Source organism: Pelobates fuscus, chromosome 1, assembly GCF_036172605.1.
Source record: "Pelobates fuscus isolate aPelFus1 chromosome 1, aPelFus1.pri, whole genome shotgun sequence".
NCBI classification, from domain to species: Eukaryota; Metazoa; Chordata; class Amphibia; order Anura; family Pelobatidae; genus Pelobates; species Pelobates fuscus.
In genome coordinates, this window is record NC_086317.1 from 45,738,092 (window position 1) to 45,755,893 (window position 17,802).

The window sequence follows — 17,802 nt, forward strand, 5'->3', positions numbered from 1 at the left end:
GTGGCTGCCCAGTTGCTAGTCTAAAAAGTTTAACATCATGGGAGGTTTTAAATCTCAGAGTACATAAGAACTTTGAGAACGGGCAAAAGCTCAGAGATACTGAATAGCTTGCACTTCATTTAGGTTTTAAATTGCCCTCATAGTATTATTATTTTTTTTAAATAAATATTTATTGAGTTTCTCAAATATAACAAATAAGACAAACAATCACAAATCATCAATACAACATTGATCTCCCAATACCTCTAAGAATTCCAATACTCCTGATATCTAAGACATATATTGGTCAATCTGCTTTAAATTTCAATTTATCTAACACATGAAGAAAACTTAATTACATAAAGGACAAGACAAGATACATTGGTCACAATCATTGGAAATACAGTAAGAGTGCAGTAAGGGGTTCACATTCAAGTTTACATCAAACATATCTTACATATCTATCCAGATTTATGCTTTAAGCCCCCCATCATACAAATTCGTAAAGGAAGGAGAGGTGGAAAAATCGAGAGATGAGGGGGGAGCACCTAGATGCTAGATAAGACCAATATAGGTCCATTCATTGAGTTCTCTTTCTTTTAAAATACATACAAATACTAAACTTCTTGGATACAGTTGTTCCATATATTCCAACCATATTTATTTATAGGTAGGGGTTCTCTCTCCATCTTTAATTGGAAGGAGATTTGTGTTTTTAATAATGCCCATGTTGGGGGCTCCATCTGCTTCCAAAGATTTACAATACATTTTTTTTGCAGCTAACAAAATGTGGGTAACCAAATATTCATTTTTTGACAGTTTAGGCCAATCAAGATATAATAAGGCAGTTTGGGGAGAAAATAGCATATGGATGCTCATAAGATTTCCTATTATATTATATGTTAATTCCCAAAAAGGTTTTAATTTCTGGCAGTTCCACCAGCTATGAAAATGGGAGCCTTCAAGATGGTTACAGCGCCAGCAAAGAGAAGAATATGTGGGAAACATCTTATTGATTGTCTTTGGGACCAAATGCCATTTAGTTAGTATCTGATATTGAAGCTCTATGAGATTAAGACAGTGAATCTATTTCTTGACTTTCGGTATAATCTTATACCAGTCCAAAATTTGGATCTCTATTTCAAGATCTCTTTTCCAGTTATTTATGATACTAATACCTGGATCTGTTATAGATGTGTCTTCATCAATACCACATATGGTTTTTCTTTATTTGCTTATGTAATGTGGTGGCTAGCTAACTGGCCAGACATCACATAATGAACCCTTCCATCACCAAGGGTTTTTAACTATTTAGCTGCAGGCTGCAAGCACTGCAAGTAGGCAAATAGTTCGGATATTTCTTTAAATCCAGACCCAGATTTCAAGCCTGGGTTTGAAGCATTAGAACTGTATTTCTTCAATCAAAACCCAACAGAAACTCACCCCTGTTTGGGGCCTTAATTGCAGAATCAGGACATTGTTGATAGCGTGAACAATCTTTGGATTTAGCAGTCTGAATGGCCTATATGCAGCCAGATGGTTTAGCCTCATTTGGTGTGGAGTCATTTAGACTTTAGTGTGTAACCCCAACAGAAAGTAACGGTTTATTAGACGTTCTACTGCACTGAAAATATCAGTGCTCAGAATGCACTAGGAGTGCCTTTACCAGTGTCTGCCAGTGAGGCACATGGAAGGCCCAATCCTTGCCAAATAAACAAATTACATTTTTAACTACTATATATTATTAGCAAAATAACATTGTTTTCTGTTATCACTGGGGAATCATACAATATTTATGTGCATATTTGTATAAAAGTACTACAAATGATAGATTAAAACTTATAGGCATTCCTCTCTCTTCTCCATTTACACTAGTTTATCTAATTATAAAATCCTACTATATGTAACTTTAAAGGGAGAGGTCTGGTCTGGGTGCAATGTCCCTGTCCCATTGACCATGCAATGTTAATTATTGAAAAACTGCAATAATTACATTGCAAGGTTAAGACTGCCTCTAGTGACTGTCAATCAGACAGCCACTAGAGGCACTTCCTGCTTGTTAGGTGACTTTTGGTTGCCTCTCTGATACTGGACACCCTCATGCTCTGCATGAAAACATGCATTGTCAGTAAAATGCCCATAGGAAAGCAGTGCTTTCCTATGGGGAGGACCTAATGCACTCGCAGCACATGCGGATTACCCCCCCCCCCCCACCCCCCACTGGGTAACATTAGAGAAGGCAAAGCAAATTGGGTAAGTACAATAAGGATTTTTTTAACCCTTACAGTGTGGGGGACAGAGGGGCATGAAGGGGTGGGGGGCAGAGGGAGCTATAGTGCTATATAGTGCTGTATTTTATTTTTTATAAAAAGCACAGGATGTGTTCACCTTATGTGACATTAAATTTTTTTTATTTTATTTTTATAAATTATAGAATCTGATAATTGATCAAAATGATAATGAAGGCATGACTTCAAAGAGTTTACACTACAAAAAGCCTGCTTTGGATTTGAAAGAATCCATATTAAATCGTATTAGTTGCTGAGTAAAAGTATTAGCTATACTTTGTTTCCTAGGTTGCTAACCCCTCTTTAATTCTCAACACTGAAATAATTGTGTTCACAAATTAAACAGGCACAAAAGTCATTTATAAATCACTGTATTATTTGATGACATGACTAATCACAACAAAGACAATAGACAAAGGAAGAGGAAATTAGGAAATATATCATATATAAAAGTGTTATATCAATGTGCGGGAAACATTGGGTTGGAATATTACAGATTGATATAATAAATATGTTTTACTTTGAACTATATGCTAAATATTCAGTGTTAATTTTAGTAGGTTTTTATATGTATTATTGCCATTTCTGGAAATGTATATTGTCTTCCCTATTTTTAGTTCATTGCTTATATACAAATATACATATATATGCAGATACATATATACAAATATATATGTTTGTATTTTGATTTGTTCCTTTGCTTTCTGTTATATTTATAGGTGCCTCTGTTATCTATAAAGAAATAGTAATGCGTGTCCGTTTTACTCCATCGGGAGATTTTTTTTCCATCTTCATCTGCTATCTTATGTAACATCAAGTTTTAGATCAATATTTAAAACAAATATGTCTTTAGATATTATTTTATACCTATAATGAAGCTAGGACACCAGTTGCTATTGCTACAAAAAACAGTATTTACATCACAAAGTACTCTTGCCTCAGTTCTGGGATGCAGACAAAGAGGGGTACAGTGATGGAAATTGGTGATAACGGATCTGAAGTTTAGTAATAAGCTATAGTGATTCCTTAGAATAGAGAAGATTGTATGTCATATACAGAGTAATAAGCTATATGCTAACCCTTAAAGAAAATGTCAGAAAAATATTTGAACTGGTACTAAGTTCAATGTCCGTGAATTTGACATAGAACTTGTATTAAAAAAATAAAATAATAAAGTGAATTTTCTTTGTTTGTTTGACATTTTGCTAAGTATCTCATAAGTAATGTTTGGTACAAAATATTTCAACAAATATTCTATAGTATCACTCCATGATCTTGCTCTCTATTATATGCCTCTATAAACATTACCCACAAAAAATATTATAGCTGATCTCTTGTGAAAAACTAAGTTTTGGTAATAAACAATACAGCAAATTTCAAGGTGTTAATGCCCATGTCCCCATAGTTTAAAATTAATCATCATTTTTGTTTTTTTAGTAGTTAGTTATCTTCCCACCTATATCAGCTGCTGTGTTTCATCACTAGGATAGAGTCAGTACCTAGGACAACGGGTCCTTTAATTATATGTGGTCTTGTAGGGGAGACTACCTGCACCATGTCATTGAATTCCATTGGCACAGGATCCTTACCAGGCTGCACTGAAGACTTCCATTCTCGTTCTGCCAGATAGGTCTTGGAGGTGCTACTATCAGATCTCCTCCTCCAAGCAAACAAGAGAAGCTATACAGGAAGACAGCAGAGCAGACCATAGTGCTTCCAGCCCAATGTCCACTGGAAGTGTAGACTTCCTCATGCAGCAAAAGGTAAGCAAAGAGCATGGGGGAGCTTGAAACATACATTTCTATAAGTGTACTTGCCTGACAGAGTAAGCTTGTTTGTGTATCTGTCAGTGCATATGCAGCGGCATAACTACCGTGGGAGCAGCTGGTGCAGTTGCATCAGGGCCACACGGTCAGTGGGCCCAAGTCGATGGGTATTGCTGACCAGGGCCAGCAATGAGAGGAAGCCACGCAGCAGGAACAGATGAAGTACATGAGTGGAGAGTAGCAAGGAGAGAGACAGCACCTTACCCACAATTCAATTAGCCTCCGCTTGCATCAGAAGGACTAAAAAGAAGCCACAACAGGAGTGCTACAAATATAAAATGTATGATATATATGTGTCTATCTATCGCTGTATGTGTATGTGTGTCAGTGTGTATTTTTATCAGGGTGTGTGTATGTGTTAGTGTGTGCATTTGTGTGTCAAGGTGTGCATATGTATCAAGGTGTGCATATGTATCAGTGTGCACCCTTCACACATACATACAATACACTGTGACCCTCACACATACAATACATCCAAATATGTATATATATATATATATATATATATATATATATATATAGACAAAATCCAAAATGCTTTCACTCCTGGTGATAGTGACGCTATTGCCCGGTGCTGATCCAGCAAAGTGATGTAGATATCCCAGTAGACGGACAGCACTCCAGGGTCTTTCAGGTGAAGTAAAATATAACTTTTAATTCATATTAGGAAATAAAATTAAACATCAAAGTTTCGGCTCACATATGGAGCCTTCTTCAGGATGACAAACATCATTGTTTGTCATCCTTAAGAAGGCTCCAGATGTGAGCCGAAACGTTGATGTTTATTTTTATTTCTTAATATGAATTAAAAGTTATATTTTACTTCACCTTAAAGACCCTGGAGTGCTGTCTGTTTACTGGAATATCATATATATATATATATATATATATATATATATATATATATATATATATAGAACGCCAAATGATAGCTGCTCACCGGTCTTGTTAAAATTCAAAAGTTTTATTTAATCATATTAAAAATCTGTGACCAACGTTTCGGTCCCCGCTCGGGACCTTCGGGACAACCATTGTCCTATCATTTATTGTCTGACCCTGAGGAAGGTCCCGAGCGGGGACCGAAACGTTGGTCACAGATTTTTAATATGATTAAATAAAACTTTTGAATTTTAACAAGACCGGTGAGCAGCTATCATTTGGCATTCTATGTATCTTTGGAGTCCAGGCTTTGGCACCCGGCATATAAGGAACATTAAAGCGTGAGTGCATGGGATTTTTTCTATTTTATATATATATATATATATATATATATATATATGTATATGTATATGTATATGTATATGTATATGTATATATATATGTATATATATTTATATATACACACACACATACATTTTTGACCCTTTTGTCCTCTGGTATCCCACTTATGGAGACACCAGAGACAAGTTAAAAGCAAACACAGCGCAAGCATGTTATTAAATTTGCTTTTGCTAATCCCAATATATACAGTCCAAACTCCCCTTTATGACGTCAGCCACGGGGGCAAAACTATTCAATCCACAAGATATAGTGAACGAACTAGCTAAATTTTACAACAAGCTTTACAACCTCACACAGGACACTAGCCTCCACCAGCCACTAGAGGCGGAGATAGACATCTTCTTGAAAGAGGCGAACTTGCCTTGCCTGACTGCACACCATAGCGCTAAATTGTCAGCCAGCTTCACAGAAGATGAAGTGCGAACCGCAATTCTCAAACTTCCCAAACACAAGGCTCCTGGCCCTGATGGGTTCCCCAATTGCTTTTACACCACATTTGAATCTCTTCTAACACCGCACCTTACGAACCTCTTTAATTTTTTTAGGGAATCAGGGTCCATTCCGGAGGAGATGCTGCTAGCTCATATTGTTACGCTTCCCAAACCTGGTAAACCTCCCACCGAATGTGCCAACCTGAGGCCGATTTCGCTGCTCAATGCGGATGTCAAATTGTACGCCAAACTACTAGCTACGCGTTTACAACCCATCCTACAAGAATTAGTCTCCCCAGAATAGGCAGGTTTCGTTCCAAACAGGCAACCGGGGGACAACACACGTCATTTCTTAAACTTAATCACTTGGGCCAAAACCACCAACCAAAAAGGCATGCTTTTAGTGTTAGACACGGAAAAAGCGTTTGATCGCTTAAATTGGACGTATATGCAGGCGGTATTGTCACGCATGGGTATCCCCCCAGTCTTCCTGAAATGTATTATAGCCTTATACTCTAATCCTGCCGCCAAAATATTCAATTCTGGTTTTCTATCGCAGCCTTTCCGAATTACCAACGGCTCTAGACAATGGTGCCCCCTGTCCCCCTTAATATTTATCTTATGCATGGAACCCCTGATCAGACACATTAAGAATATTCATGCAATTAAAGGACTCGATACACCGTTGGGGGTCCAAAAGAGCCCTCTTTGCGGATGATGTTCTCCTTTTTTTAACATATCCAGAAACAACGTTGCCAATCCTGCTAGCACTGCTGGAGAGGTATGGGAGGATGTCCTACTACAAGAATAATGCCAAAAAGACGCAGGCGTTAGCGATAGGGCTCCCACCTGTCACCTTAACACAACTGAAATCAGAATATCCCTTTGATTGGCGGTCAACTTCTATTTCGTATCTGGGCATTAAACTGCCCACATCACACTCAGCAATAATAAGAGAAAACCATTTACCGCTCATTAATAGACTAGACCAACAGCTTAAAAAATGGGAAGACAAGGAGATCTCGTGGCTGGGGCGAATACACACTATTAAATGATGATATTACCTCACATATTATATCTCTTTCGCACCCTCCCTATCACAATCCCTAACCCCATTTTACATAAATTTCAGGCCACAATTAACGCACACATTTGGAAACGAAAACCGCCGAGGATAGCACAAAACTCATTGTGGCGCTCTTTCGCTAAAGGCGGATTGGGCATACCCAACATAAAACTTTACTACAAAGCATCAATATTGGCACAGGGTCTCACGATCCTTGAGTGAGCATCTCCTCCGGTATGGCTAGCGCTGGAAAATGCGTGTATGCCCATGAACACGATCCCTCTTATCCTTTGGGCGGGCACTAAGCTCCCCTTCTCAAAATCCTTGTTACCAGTCACCGAAACCCTGCTCCATACATGGAAGCAGACTACCCCACTGTTTCTCAGGAAAAACGACCTACTCATGGCCGCGCCGCTACAGGCTCTGACGGCCCGGACTTCGAACCTCCAGGTTGACCCGTGGCTGAGACAAGGGGTCCAATATGTTCGCTCCCTACTGACGCCCCAGGGCATCAAACCATTTCCGGAATTAGCTAGGGAATACCAACTATCATCCCGAGAACTGTTCCCCTACCTACGGATTAGGAATATAACACTGGAGTGCGGACTCCGGCTTGAGCAGCCAGCCCTCCTGCAGCCGTTTATCCAAAAATGTATGGGGAAACTACCGAAGGTTAAAGCACTATCTATGTGTTATCATGCACTGTTATTCCAAAACATAAAAGTGAAACCTTCATACATGACAAATTGGGAAGTAGATTTAGAGAAATGTTTCCGGATAGACACATGGTACCATGCCCAAAAGAAAACTAAACAGGCCTCCCGTAGCCTCACCCATTGGGAATCATATTGCAAATTGACTATGCGCTGGTATTTGGTTCCCTCCAAACTAGCTCACATCTACCCAGGGTCAGATAACATGTGTTGGAGGTGTCAGAACCAGGTGGGTACCCTATATCATATATTCTGGACTTGCCCAAAGATCACCACACTATGGTATGACGTGGCGTCATTCCTACACAATCACTGGATCGGGGAGCCTATGAGGCCTGAAAGCTTTTTGTTACACATCCTCCCGAACACCCTCCCTGCAGACGAACTCTATTTGATGATCCACTGCTTGCTGGCAACTAAGACTGCTATAGCCCATAAGTGGAAGTCCACACAGACGCCTACCCTGTCAGAGATCCTAAGTAGACTAGATTCCACCTACACGTATGAATGCATGGCTAGTCGTCTGACCAGTAATCAAGCCAAACACATGACACGCTGGCACAGATGGGTGGATTACCGGCATGGAGAAACATGTAAATGAAAAAAAATAAATAAAATAAAATAAAATAAATTAAATTGCCCAACAGCCAAACGACAAATAATACTAAATATAGGGCCAGTGAATATCTAGCGCAACATAGGTGGTATAGCGGTCACAGGTTAGCGCGCTGCTGCCTCCCGCCCTCTTCCCCCACTACCCAGTTAGGACAAGATGCATGTAGGCCATCTCACACATCGCTATCAGGGATTCCTGAACTGATTTGTTATATGCTCAGTAACTAATTTGTTAATCTGTCAACTGTACCAATTTTTTACACTCTGTACAAACTGGATGAAACCGTCTATGTATACAAATGTTGTGACTTCAAAGCAGATGTGATATATGCCGCTGTCCTCTCCTTCCCCCTCCCTTTTTCTTTTCTGTACCCCCTTCATCAATGTGGTTTTTCATGTTATTCTTATTTCTGTCAAACGAAAAATAAAATACATTGGAAAAAAAAAATGTGCTTGTGCTGCGCAGAACAAATACAGGGCCTTTTTCTCATGCTAGAGGTCTTCAGCAGGGCTCTACGCATTGAACTAACATGCTCACTTTGAGAGGGGGCGTGCTTGTCATTAGTGGTGAAAAAACTGTGATTGAAAAATGCCCAGGCCAAATTTTTTTCCCAGTGCAACTCTGGTGTCAAGGTGTGTGTATTTGAGTTTGTGTGTATGTGTGTATCATTGTGTGTGTGTGTGTGTTCAAATGCAAAGATTACATACAAACACAACCCTATATTAAAATGTTATGCAATATATAAAAACCTCTTCATTCAAACTCCAACTTTACGGACAACAGTATACCTGCATGTATACCTCAGGATGAGGAAGGTCCCTGTGTGGACCGAAACGTCGATTTATTTTTTTAATGGAATAAAACACCTTTTTGATATTTGAAGTCCGTGAGTGCAGTCAACATTTCTATATTGGTATATTATTTTTAATAGTGTTCCACAATGAATTTGCATACTAACATGGAGGAGATATGAAGAATTTAGTAACCATGACTGTTATTAACCTTTCAAATGAACTGGATATATTAAGTTTGCATGTGAGTATTTATTTTATAACACTGTTTTAATCAGATTTTTTTTGAGTGGAATATGCTTCATACAACATCATGCGTACACCAATAAATAATTCAGTCTACACAGAAGTTGGATCGTAGTGACATTGAAATAAAGAAAATCATACATTCTGTATTTCGCAGAGCTATCATATTTTTATATATTTGTTAAAGGCTACAATATACTGCACTGTATGCTCTACTTTGTGATGTTTTTCAATTACATTTCATGAAATGTAATGTAAATACATTAAAAGCTGTGTGTTTGTGAAAATAGTGCTTATGACAAATTATATATTTTTATCTTTGCATTATCATTATTTTGACTCACTTTGAGTTCCATGGGAGCGGACAACTTTCCAAATTTCTGAAGAAACTTCCTTGAAATCCATTTGATAGTGATGAATTGGTACTCCACCATGTGAGTCTGGTTTGTTAAAAAATACTTTGGCATATGTCTGTGACAACTCTATAACACGCAAGCCAGAAGGACTAGAAGGCACATCTATATAAGGATTTAAAAAACAAAAACAAGAGTAAGAACTAGACTATTTGAAGCCTTAATTTATCAAGATATTAATTTACAGCTAAGAATACAGTGTTGAGTTAATTATTTACTTATTTATTTATTTTTTTTGGTTATATGTTATGGCTATTTCTCTGGGGATATAATGAATTTTACACATGAATGAGATTATAATCATTTATGAGTAAAATGATGTGACGAAAGTAAAATATCATGAATGAATCAAATCATTTGCATTGTACTCTCAGAGAATGTAAAATTGTATTAAACAATAAAAACATTTAAAAAAACAAAAACAAAAAAAAAAACAAGCAAGATTCATGCCGTGCATTATACTGGTAAATTATTTTATTTTATATCATTATATATTTTGATTGATATATTTTTTCACTGAGATTAATAATACCATTATTGATTAAACAATATCATGCATATATGTCAATAGTTTTGTTTGCATTCCAATTCCACTGCAGTGCTGTACCCAACACTGCTGAAAGACTGGAACGCATGATTCAAAAATAGCATGAACACCAGAAAAAAACATACAAAACAAACAAGACAAGACAGTGGGATAGATGCAAACATGTTGACTGCTGGACTTGAGACAGTTGGCAAGCCTTACTCTGGAAGGTAATTGGTGTTGCTACTGTGCTCTTCATTTGGAGGTTTCACTCATAGCTACAGGATAACCTCTTTTTTCTGGACATCAATGACTTAATTCCAGATTGTTTACAATGGCTGTTCTGGGCATTACACACTAGTCAAGCCTATTAGCATAGCTGGGTGCCAAATATGATGCATTGGGTCTGTGCTGGTAGAGCAGCTGGTATAAATATGAAGCTACAATCCATACACTTGAGTCTCACATTATAATTAGCATTCAACAAACTAAAGTTTTATCTATACTTTATATTTATCTATGAATCCCATGTTACAAATAAATAACACATTTCAAATAAATAATACGTTTGCATTTTTAGCCAAACAATATGTTTTCTTAAACTTACGTTTTTACTTTAAATAATTTATGTTCAATTCTTTATCATTGCCATCTATAATAATTGTGCAAGTAGCGATCTAAACACTATCATCCAAGGTCCCAAAAATGTAACCAAGATACTTTGCCTTACTGTTGGTTCATGGGGCATACACTATATGGACAAAAGTATTGGGACACAACTCTTAATTATTGAACACAGGTACTTCAATCAAACCCATTACCACAGCTGTATAAAATCAAGCACCTAGCCATGCAGTCTGCATTTACAAACATTTGTGAAAAAAATGGGTCATTCTGAATAGCTCAGTAAATTCAAGTGTGGTACTGTGATAGGATGCCACCTTTGCAATAAGTCAGTTTGTGGAATGTCATCCCTGCTAGATAATCCATGGTCAACTGTAAGTGGTATTATTGGAAAGTGAAAGTCTTTAGGAGCAGCAGCAACTCATTCACAAAGCAGAAGACCAGGTAAAGTCACAGAGCAGGGTCACCAAGTGCTGAGGCGTATGGTGTGTAAAATTCATCAACGCTCTGCTGATTCCATAACTGGAGATTTCCAAACTTCCACTGGCATTAATATCAGCACAAAACTGTTTGCTGGTAACTTCATTGGATGAAATTCCATAGCCAAGCAACTGCATGCAAGCCTCTCATCACCAAGGCCAAGCGTCTTATAGAATGGTGTAAAGCACGTGGCATCTGGACTCTGGATCAGTGGAAACATATTCTGTGAAGTGACAAATCTAACTTCTCTGTTTGGCTGCCTGATGGGTGAGTCTGATTTTGACGGATGCCAGGAGAACATTACGTACCTGACTGCATTGTGCCAACAGTAAAGCTTGGTGGAGCATGGATAATGGTATTGGGTTGTTTTTCAGGGGTTGGACTAGGCCCCTTTCTTCCACTTAAGGGAAATCTTTTTTTCAATTTGACAATTTTTATTTTTCAAGTCAAAATATCAAAACTGGGATACAGAAGGAAAAAAGGGGTGGGTAAAGGAGCCATATACAATGCGACATTCCATTTACAGTGATACATTTTTAAAGTCATAATCAGAATATACTTATATATGCTACTGGCGCTTTATCACGGGCGCATCATTGTGGGCTATCTCCCAGTTGATTTCACCGTGTACTCCTGGGGGGGGGAAGGAGGATGGGGCTATAGGAGAGGGGGAGATGAGAACTGGGTACCTTACTTCGCTATAGATATGTACATAGTGGGTACTATGCCTGCCTTTCTGTCTTTAGGGCCGTTGATCTTATAATCCACGCCTTCTTCTCCCGAATGTGGACGTTCGTACCTGATTGTTCAGTTCGTCTATTACTCCTGTCGTAGTGATTTCTTGTCCTCCCTTCTACCTGATATGGTTTTTTTTTTTTTCATTTTTATTTTTTTTATTTTTTATTTTTTGTTTTTTTTATTTTTTTATATTTTTAGTGATTCCCTTTGTGTGGAGGTAACGTTTGTCCCTATCCTCTTAGGGGTTCAGCTCTTTGTCCCTCTCTATATATGCCTCCCAGTCTTTCTTGGCCTGTATCACGTGTTTCGATGGGTGGAACCCTTGGTAGGTCCCAGTCTCATACGTCAGGTTTAGTGTGGTTTGCTGGCGGACATTGGATCTTGTAGGTGCTTGCGTTTGTTTCCAATTCCTAGCTAACAAAAGGTTAGCTGCCATTAGTATGTGGAATATTGGCTGGCTTGTGATTTAGTGTAGGTGTCTAGTGACATGAACAGTAAAGCTGTTTCTGGATTTAGCTTGGTGTCTAGGTGTAGCGCACCATTGATGGTCCCTTCTACCCCGCTCCAATATTCTTTGAGGGCCGTGCAGGCCCACCATGTGTGGAGCATTGTACCTTCTGCTTTGGAGCATCTCCAGCAAAGCTTGGAGGTGCCTGGGTATATGTTGGCTAATCTGGTTGGTACCAGGTACCATCTGTATTGCAGCTTGCGGAGGAGCTCTAAGTGGGAGGCGCATCTGGACCTGCCTTTGTGTGCAATGAATGCCTTGTTCCATTGCTCGACTGTAAGTGTCATGCCTAATTCCCTATGCCAGGCATCTCTAAAGTTGTCCTTTTGTGGTTGGTCTGTGGAGTCAATGAGAGCGGCATACATAAGTGACAGCGGCTTAGCGGGCATGGTCATAGTCGTACATGCCTTTTCTATGTTTTTCGCTTGTGTCGGAATGATTGTGGAGGTGTCGTGCGACAGTATGCCTTTTAGTTGGAGGTAAGAGAATATCAACCGCTGTGGTAAGTCATACTCGGCTTGCAAGTCAGGGAATTGTTTTAGGAGTCCATGGTTAAACAGGTGAGTAACCAGTGTGCATCCTTTCTCAGTCCATCCCCGGTGGTCAAAGTTGGGGTGTGCTATATGTAAGCTGTATAGGGGGGTGGCCATTGTCCATTTGGTGGTGTACCCCAGTTGAGGTCTTACTTTGTCCCAAATCTTCAGTAAGGTATCAGTTGTGGTGGGCATCTCAGGGAGCGCCGGGCGTTTCCCATGAGGTACCCAGAAGAGATATTTGAGTCCTTTGGGACATGTCCAAGTGGACTCCATCTCCACCCATTGTGGTGGGTTTTGTGTCGTGTGTGTCTGGAGTGCTGTAGTCAGCAGGGCTGCTCTATAGTATGTCTGGACCTCTGGCAAACCCAGCCCTCCCTGCGATACCTGTCTGGTGAGGATCTTTGTGGCTACCCTTACTTTTTTGTGCGCCCATACGAAGCTGGTGAGGGTGTTTTGCAGTTTTCGGAGGTATATGTGAGGTAGTGGAATCTGTAGTGTTCTGAGCAGGTATTGGTATTTTGGCAGTAACATCATCTTTACCGCCGCTAGTCTCCCTACCCAGGACATGTATTTAGTCTCCCACTGTTTTAGTGTGTCGCTAATTTCCCTCTGCAGTCTCCCATAGTTGAGCTCCAGAAGACCTTGCGGCTCTTTTGGGATTCTCAATCCCAGGAAGGTGAGGTAGTCGTCTCTCCAATCTAAGGGGAAAGTGTGTTTCAAGTGGTCTATGTCACTTCGTGGTATCCCTATCCCCATCGCCTGTGTTTTCGAGATGTTGAGTTTGTAATATGAGTGGCCTCCGTACGTTTCTATTTCGTGTAGGAGGTTCGGCAGTGAGATGTTAGGTTGCGTGAGGGTGAGTAATATGTCGTCGGCGAATAGGTTCGCCTTGTACATCTTGTTTCCAATCCCCATCCCATGAATCGCCGTGTTTTCTCTTATTCTGATCGCCAGCGGCTCTAGCGCCAGGACATAGAGCAAAGGGGATAGGGGGCACCCTTGTCTCGTTCCGTTTGTGAGCCGGAACGGCTCGGATAAAAAACCCGCATTAAGTACTCTCGCTGAGGGGTCGCTATAGAGGGCTTTGACCACCGACACAAACCCTTCGGGGATGTCGAATTTGCCTAATACCTGCTGGAGGAATCCCCAGTGCAAATCGGTCAAACGCCTTTTCGGCGTCAAGGGAGACCATGAGACCCGCCCCTTTTCTGAGTTTCAGATGGTGGAGTATATTGATAACTTTCCTCGTATTATCTGCCCCCTGCCTCCCTTTTATAAAACCCACTTGGTCGTTATGGATGATGTGCGGTAATATTTTCCCTAGGCGGTTGGCGTAGAGTTTAGCGAAAAGCTTGGCATCTGTATTTAGGAGGGAGATAGGTCTAAAGTTCTGCGGCACCGTTGGGGGCTTGTTCGGTTTAGGGAGTGTCACAATATGCGCTGCTAATGTTTCCCTGGGGAGTTCCCCCTTGAGAGCCGCCTCTGTGAACAGTCTAGCCAGGTAAGGTGCCAGTATGGTGCCAAACCTCTTGTAATAGTGGTTGTCAAACCCGTCCGGCCCTGGAGATTTCCCCATCGGGAGGTCTTTGATCAGGTCTATGATTTCCTGTTCCTCGATCGGTTTGGTGAGTGCCGATTTGTGTTGAGCTGTGATCTTAGGTAGTGTGATCGTGTCTAGGTACTTTCTAATATTGAGGTCTGTCGGGTGCGTCGCGTGTGTGTTGTGCTTTATGTTATATAGAGAGGAGTAGTACGTAGCAAACACCTCACTAATTCCCTTAGGGGTGGATATTTTGGCTCCTGTTTGGTCTGTGAGATAGGATATTTTTTGGTTCGCCTGCCTGGTTTTTAGGCGTTGCGCTAATAGCTTACTAGCTCTGTTGCCCTGGACATAATGTGACAGTCTGAGTCGTTGCATGTTTAAGTTGACCGAGTCTAGTGCGTGTTGGAGTATGAGCTTATTGAGCTGGGCAATCTTGGTTTTTGTCTCTATAGTCGGTGCGATTTGGTTCAGTCTGTTTATCTCGTATAGTTCTGTTTGCCATGTCCTGAGTTGTGTTTGCCGCTGTTTTTTCACGTATGCCGCTCTACGTATTAGTAAGCCTCTCGCTACTGATTTGTGTGCCAGCCACAAGGTAGCATCTGAGATATCTTTGGTATCGTTTAATTGGAAATATGCGTGGATATCACCTGCCAGTGTGTCTGCAAACCGCTCGTCCCTCAGCAGGGAGTTATTAATTTTCCAGGGGCTGCGGTGCTTAAAGTCGTAATTGTTTTTTAATTCTAGGGTTACTGGTGCGTGGTCAGACCATGTGATCTGTTTTATGTCGCTGGATATGATTTGGTCAAGTGCTGAGCCTGCCACCAGAAATCCGTTAATTTTCAAGTAGGAGTTATGCACAGCTGAGTAGTGAGTGTACTTTCTTTCTGTTGGGTGTGTGGTTCTCCAAGCGTCATATAGGTGATGGGTATGTAGGAGTTTCGCTATGGCCCTACATTGCCTATTCAGGGGGCGGTGGCGTACCCTATGTGTCGGTAGTGTCGTGTCGAGTGTCGGGTCTAGAATGTGATTGAGTCGAGGCACTCCAAGGTACAAATCAGGCAATTTTATTGAACCCACTCCATCGCAACGTTTCGACCTACACGGTCTTTGTCAAGCTTGACAAAGACCGTGTAGGTCGAAACGTTGCGATGGAGTGGGTTCAATAAAATTGCCTGATTTGTACCTTGGAGTGCCTCGACTTTTTTATTTTGTTATTCAGCATTTTGGTCTCTGGTACTGAGACTGTCTGAGTTGCACCCAGCTACATACTGCTTAAAGGGATAGAGTGCAGTTCCACACCCTACCATAACTAGAATGTGATTGAGGTCACCTCCAATCACTGTGACGCCCTTTTGGACTGAGCTCGTTTTGGTCAGAATTTTGTGCAGGAAATTTCGCTGGTTGGTGTTGGTTAGTAGATGTTTACGATGGTGTACAGCACATCGTTAAGTTCTCCTATGAGGATTATGTATCTGCCGTTTGGGTCTATGTCTGAGGAAAGGAGCTTAAACGAGACCGCCCTACTAATCAGGATGGACACCCCTCTAACTTTCGCTGGAGACGTGGCGTGGAATTGGGTCGGGTAGTCATTAGTAAATACTGCTGGGTGGTCATTATGCCTAAAGTGCGTTTCTTGTAGGCAAAGGACATCAGCTCCTAGGGCCCTAGCTTCTCTGGTGAGCAGGTGTCTTTTCACCGGGGCGTTTAGACCTCTGACATTGAAAGAACAGACTATCACGGTGGGTCGTGGGGTCGGTACTCTGCACCTCTGAGGTGATAATCGATTGTTTTGGGGGTCTCTGCCCTTCCCAGCTCGCTCGTGCTGAGCAGAGTCCTCCCCTGTGTGTAGGGTAGTTCCCTTAATGTGCCTATGGAGTCGTTAGCAGTCTCGACCCCCCGGCATTCAATGTTTGGCATAGTTTGTATACTGCTATTCATTAAGTCACCCACTAACCCTGTCCCCGGTTTGGTGGTAAGGTACATAACATATAAATCAAAAACATAACTGATAACAACATACAGTAATACAGTAACTTTAACCAAAGTATATACATAAACATTCTTTAATGATATTGGTGCCGTGGATTCGGCATGGCACTGCATTGGCGTGCCGTGGGGGAAGAGGTCGTAAGACCTCCTGTCCTACAGGAATATCAATTTCCTGTGCGGCTATACTACATGCTTGTGCCGGGCAAGCCCAGCTCTCAGCTAAAGTTTCGCGACTTTGCATCTTTCTTGTATGCGTAGTGTCATTTGTTGCTTAGTGCTCTCTTTTTTATTTTTTTATTTTTTTTTTGCTCGTTACATTTAACATGTCAGTGTAGTCTCGCTTAATCGCTCTACGGATGAATATTTTAGAGTCATGAGGGTGGCCCCTCTGTACCATTTTTGCTTTTAGTGTTTCGATTTTTTCTTTTTTTTTTTCTTTTTTTTTTTTTTTTTTTTTCTTTCTTTTTTTTTTAATAATTTTTTTTTTTTTTTTTTTTTACTTTTTTTTTTTTTTTTAAATTGCCTAAAGCTACTTGGTGTGGGTATGTTGTGTTGGTCCGGCTCTCCGTAGTGAGTTAGGAGGGGAGAGCTGGAGCATGTTTCTGTGCTATCTTCCTATCTCTTGTGCTCCCTGCAGCCCTCCCTCCCTCAACCTCTCACTCTACCGGGGGTATATGTGGTGTGGTGTAAGTGCATTGCAGTTTCGTACATTACCCAGCCTTGCAGCTTAAATGTCCATGTATTAGGTCACCATAGGGCGCCCACACTGACAGTCATTGTCCTTTATCTTTTTTTCGCCTTTTTCCAGTCTTGTGTCACTCTGGATCTGTCTCCTTCTTGGGCCTTCGTTGGCGCAGCTGCGATGTTCCATTCTCTCAAGATTTTCTGGCCTTCCTCCGGGGAGCCGATGGCGGTTGTCTTCCCTTCTTTCAGTACCAGGAGTTTGGTGGGATATCCCCATCGGTATGGCAAGTGGTTCTCCCTGAGTCGGGTGGTCACCTCTCTGAAGTCTCGTCTCCTCTTGAGTGTGTAAGAGGAAATGTCCGCATAAATGGCTATGTCTTTGTAAGCCGGTGGCATCTCCCTCCGTTTTCTGCAGGCAGTGAGAATCGCCTCCTTAGCATGATAGTAATGCATCCTGAGTAAGATATCTCTCGGAGTGGATGGAGGTAGAAATGTGGGTTTGGATGTCCTGTGGATTCTGTCTA

The 17,802-nt window shown here is 40.8% G+C and overlaps 1 protein-coding gene across 3 annotated transcripts in view; it reads right to left on the reverse strand.

Annotated features, from left to right (window-relative positions):
• Nucleotides 1–17,802, reverse strand: part of NCAM2 (neural cell adhesion molecule 2) — a 409,545-nt gene that overhangs the window by 79,727 nt on the left and 312,016 nt on the right. For all 3 annotated transcript variants that reach the window (XM_063448337.1, XM_063448328.1, XM_063448345.1), the window contains exon 12: nt 9,582–9,755. In XM_063448337.1, coding sequence (XP_063304407.1) covers nt 9,582–9,755 — 174 coding nt within the window. The remainder of the gene's footprint in view (nt 1–9,581; nt 9,756–17,802) is intronic.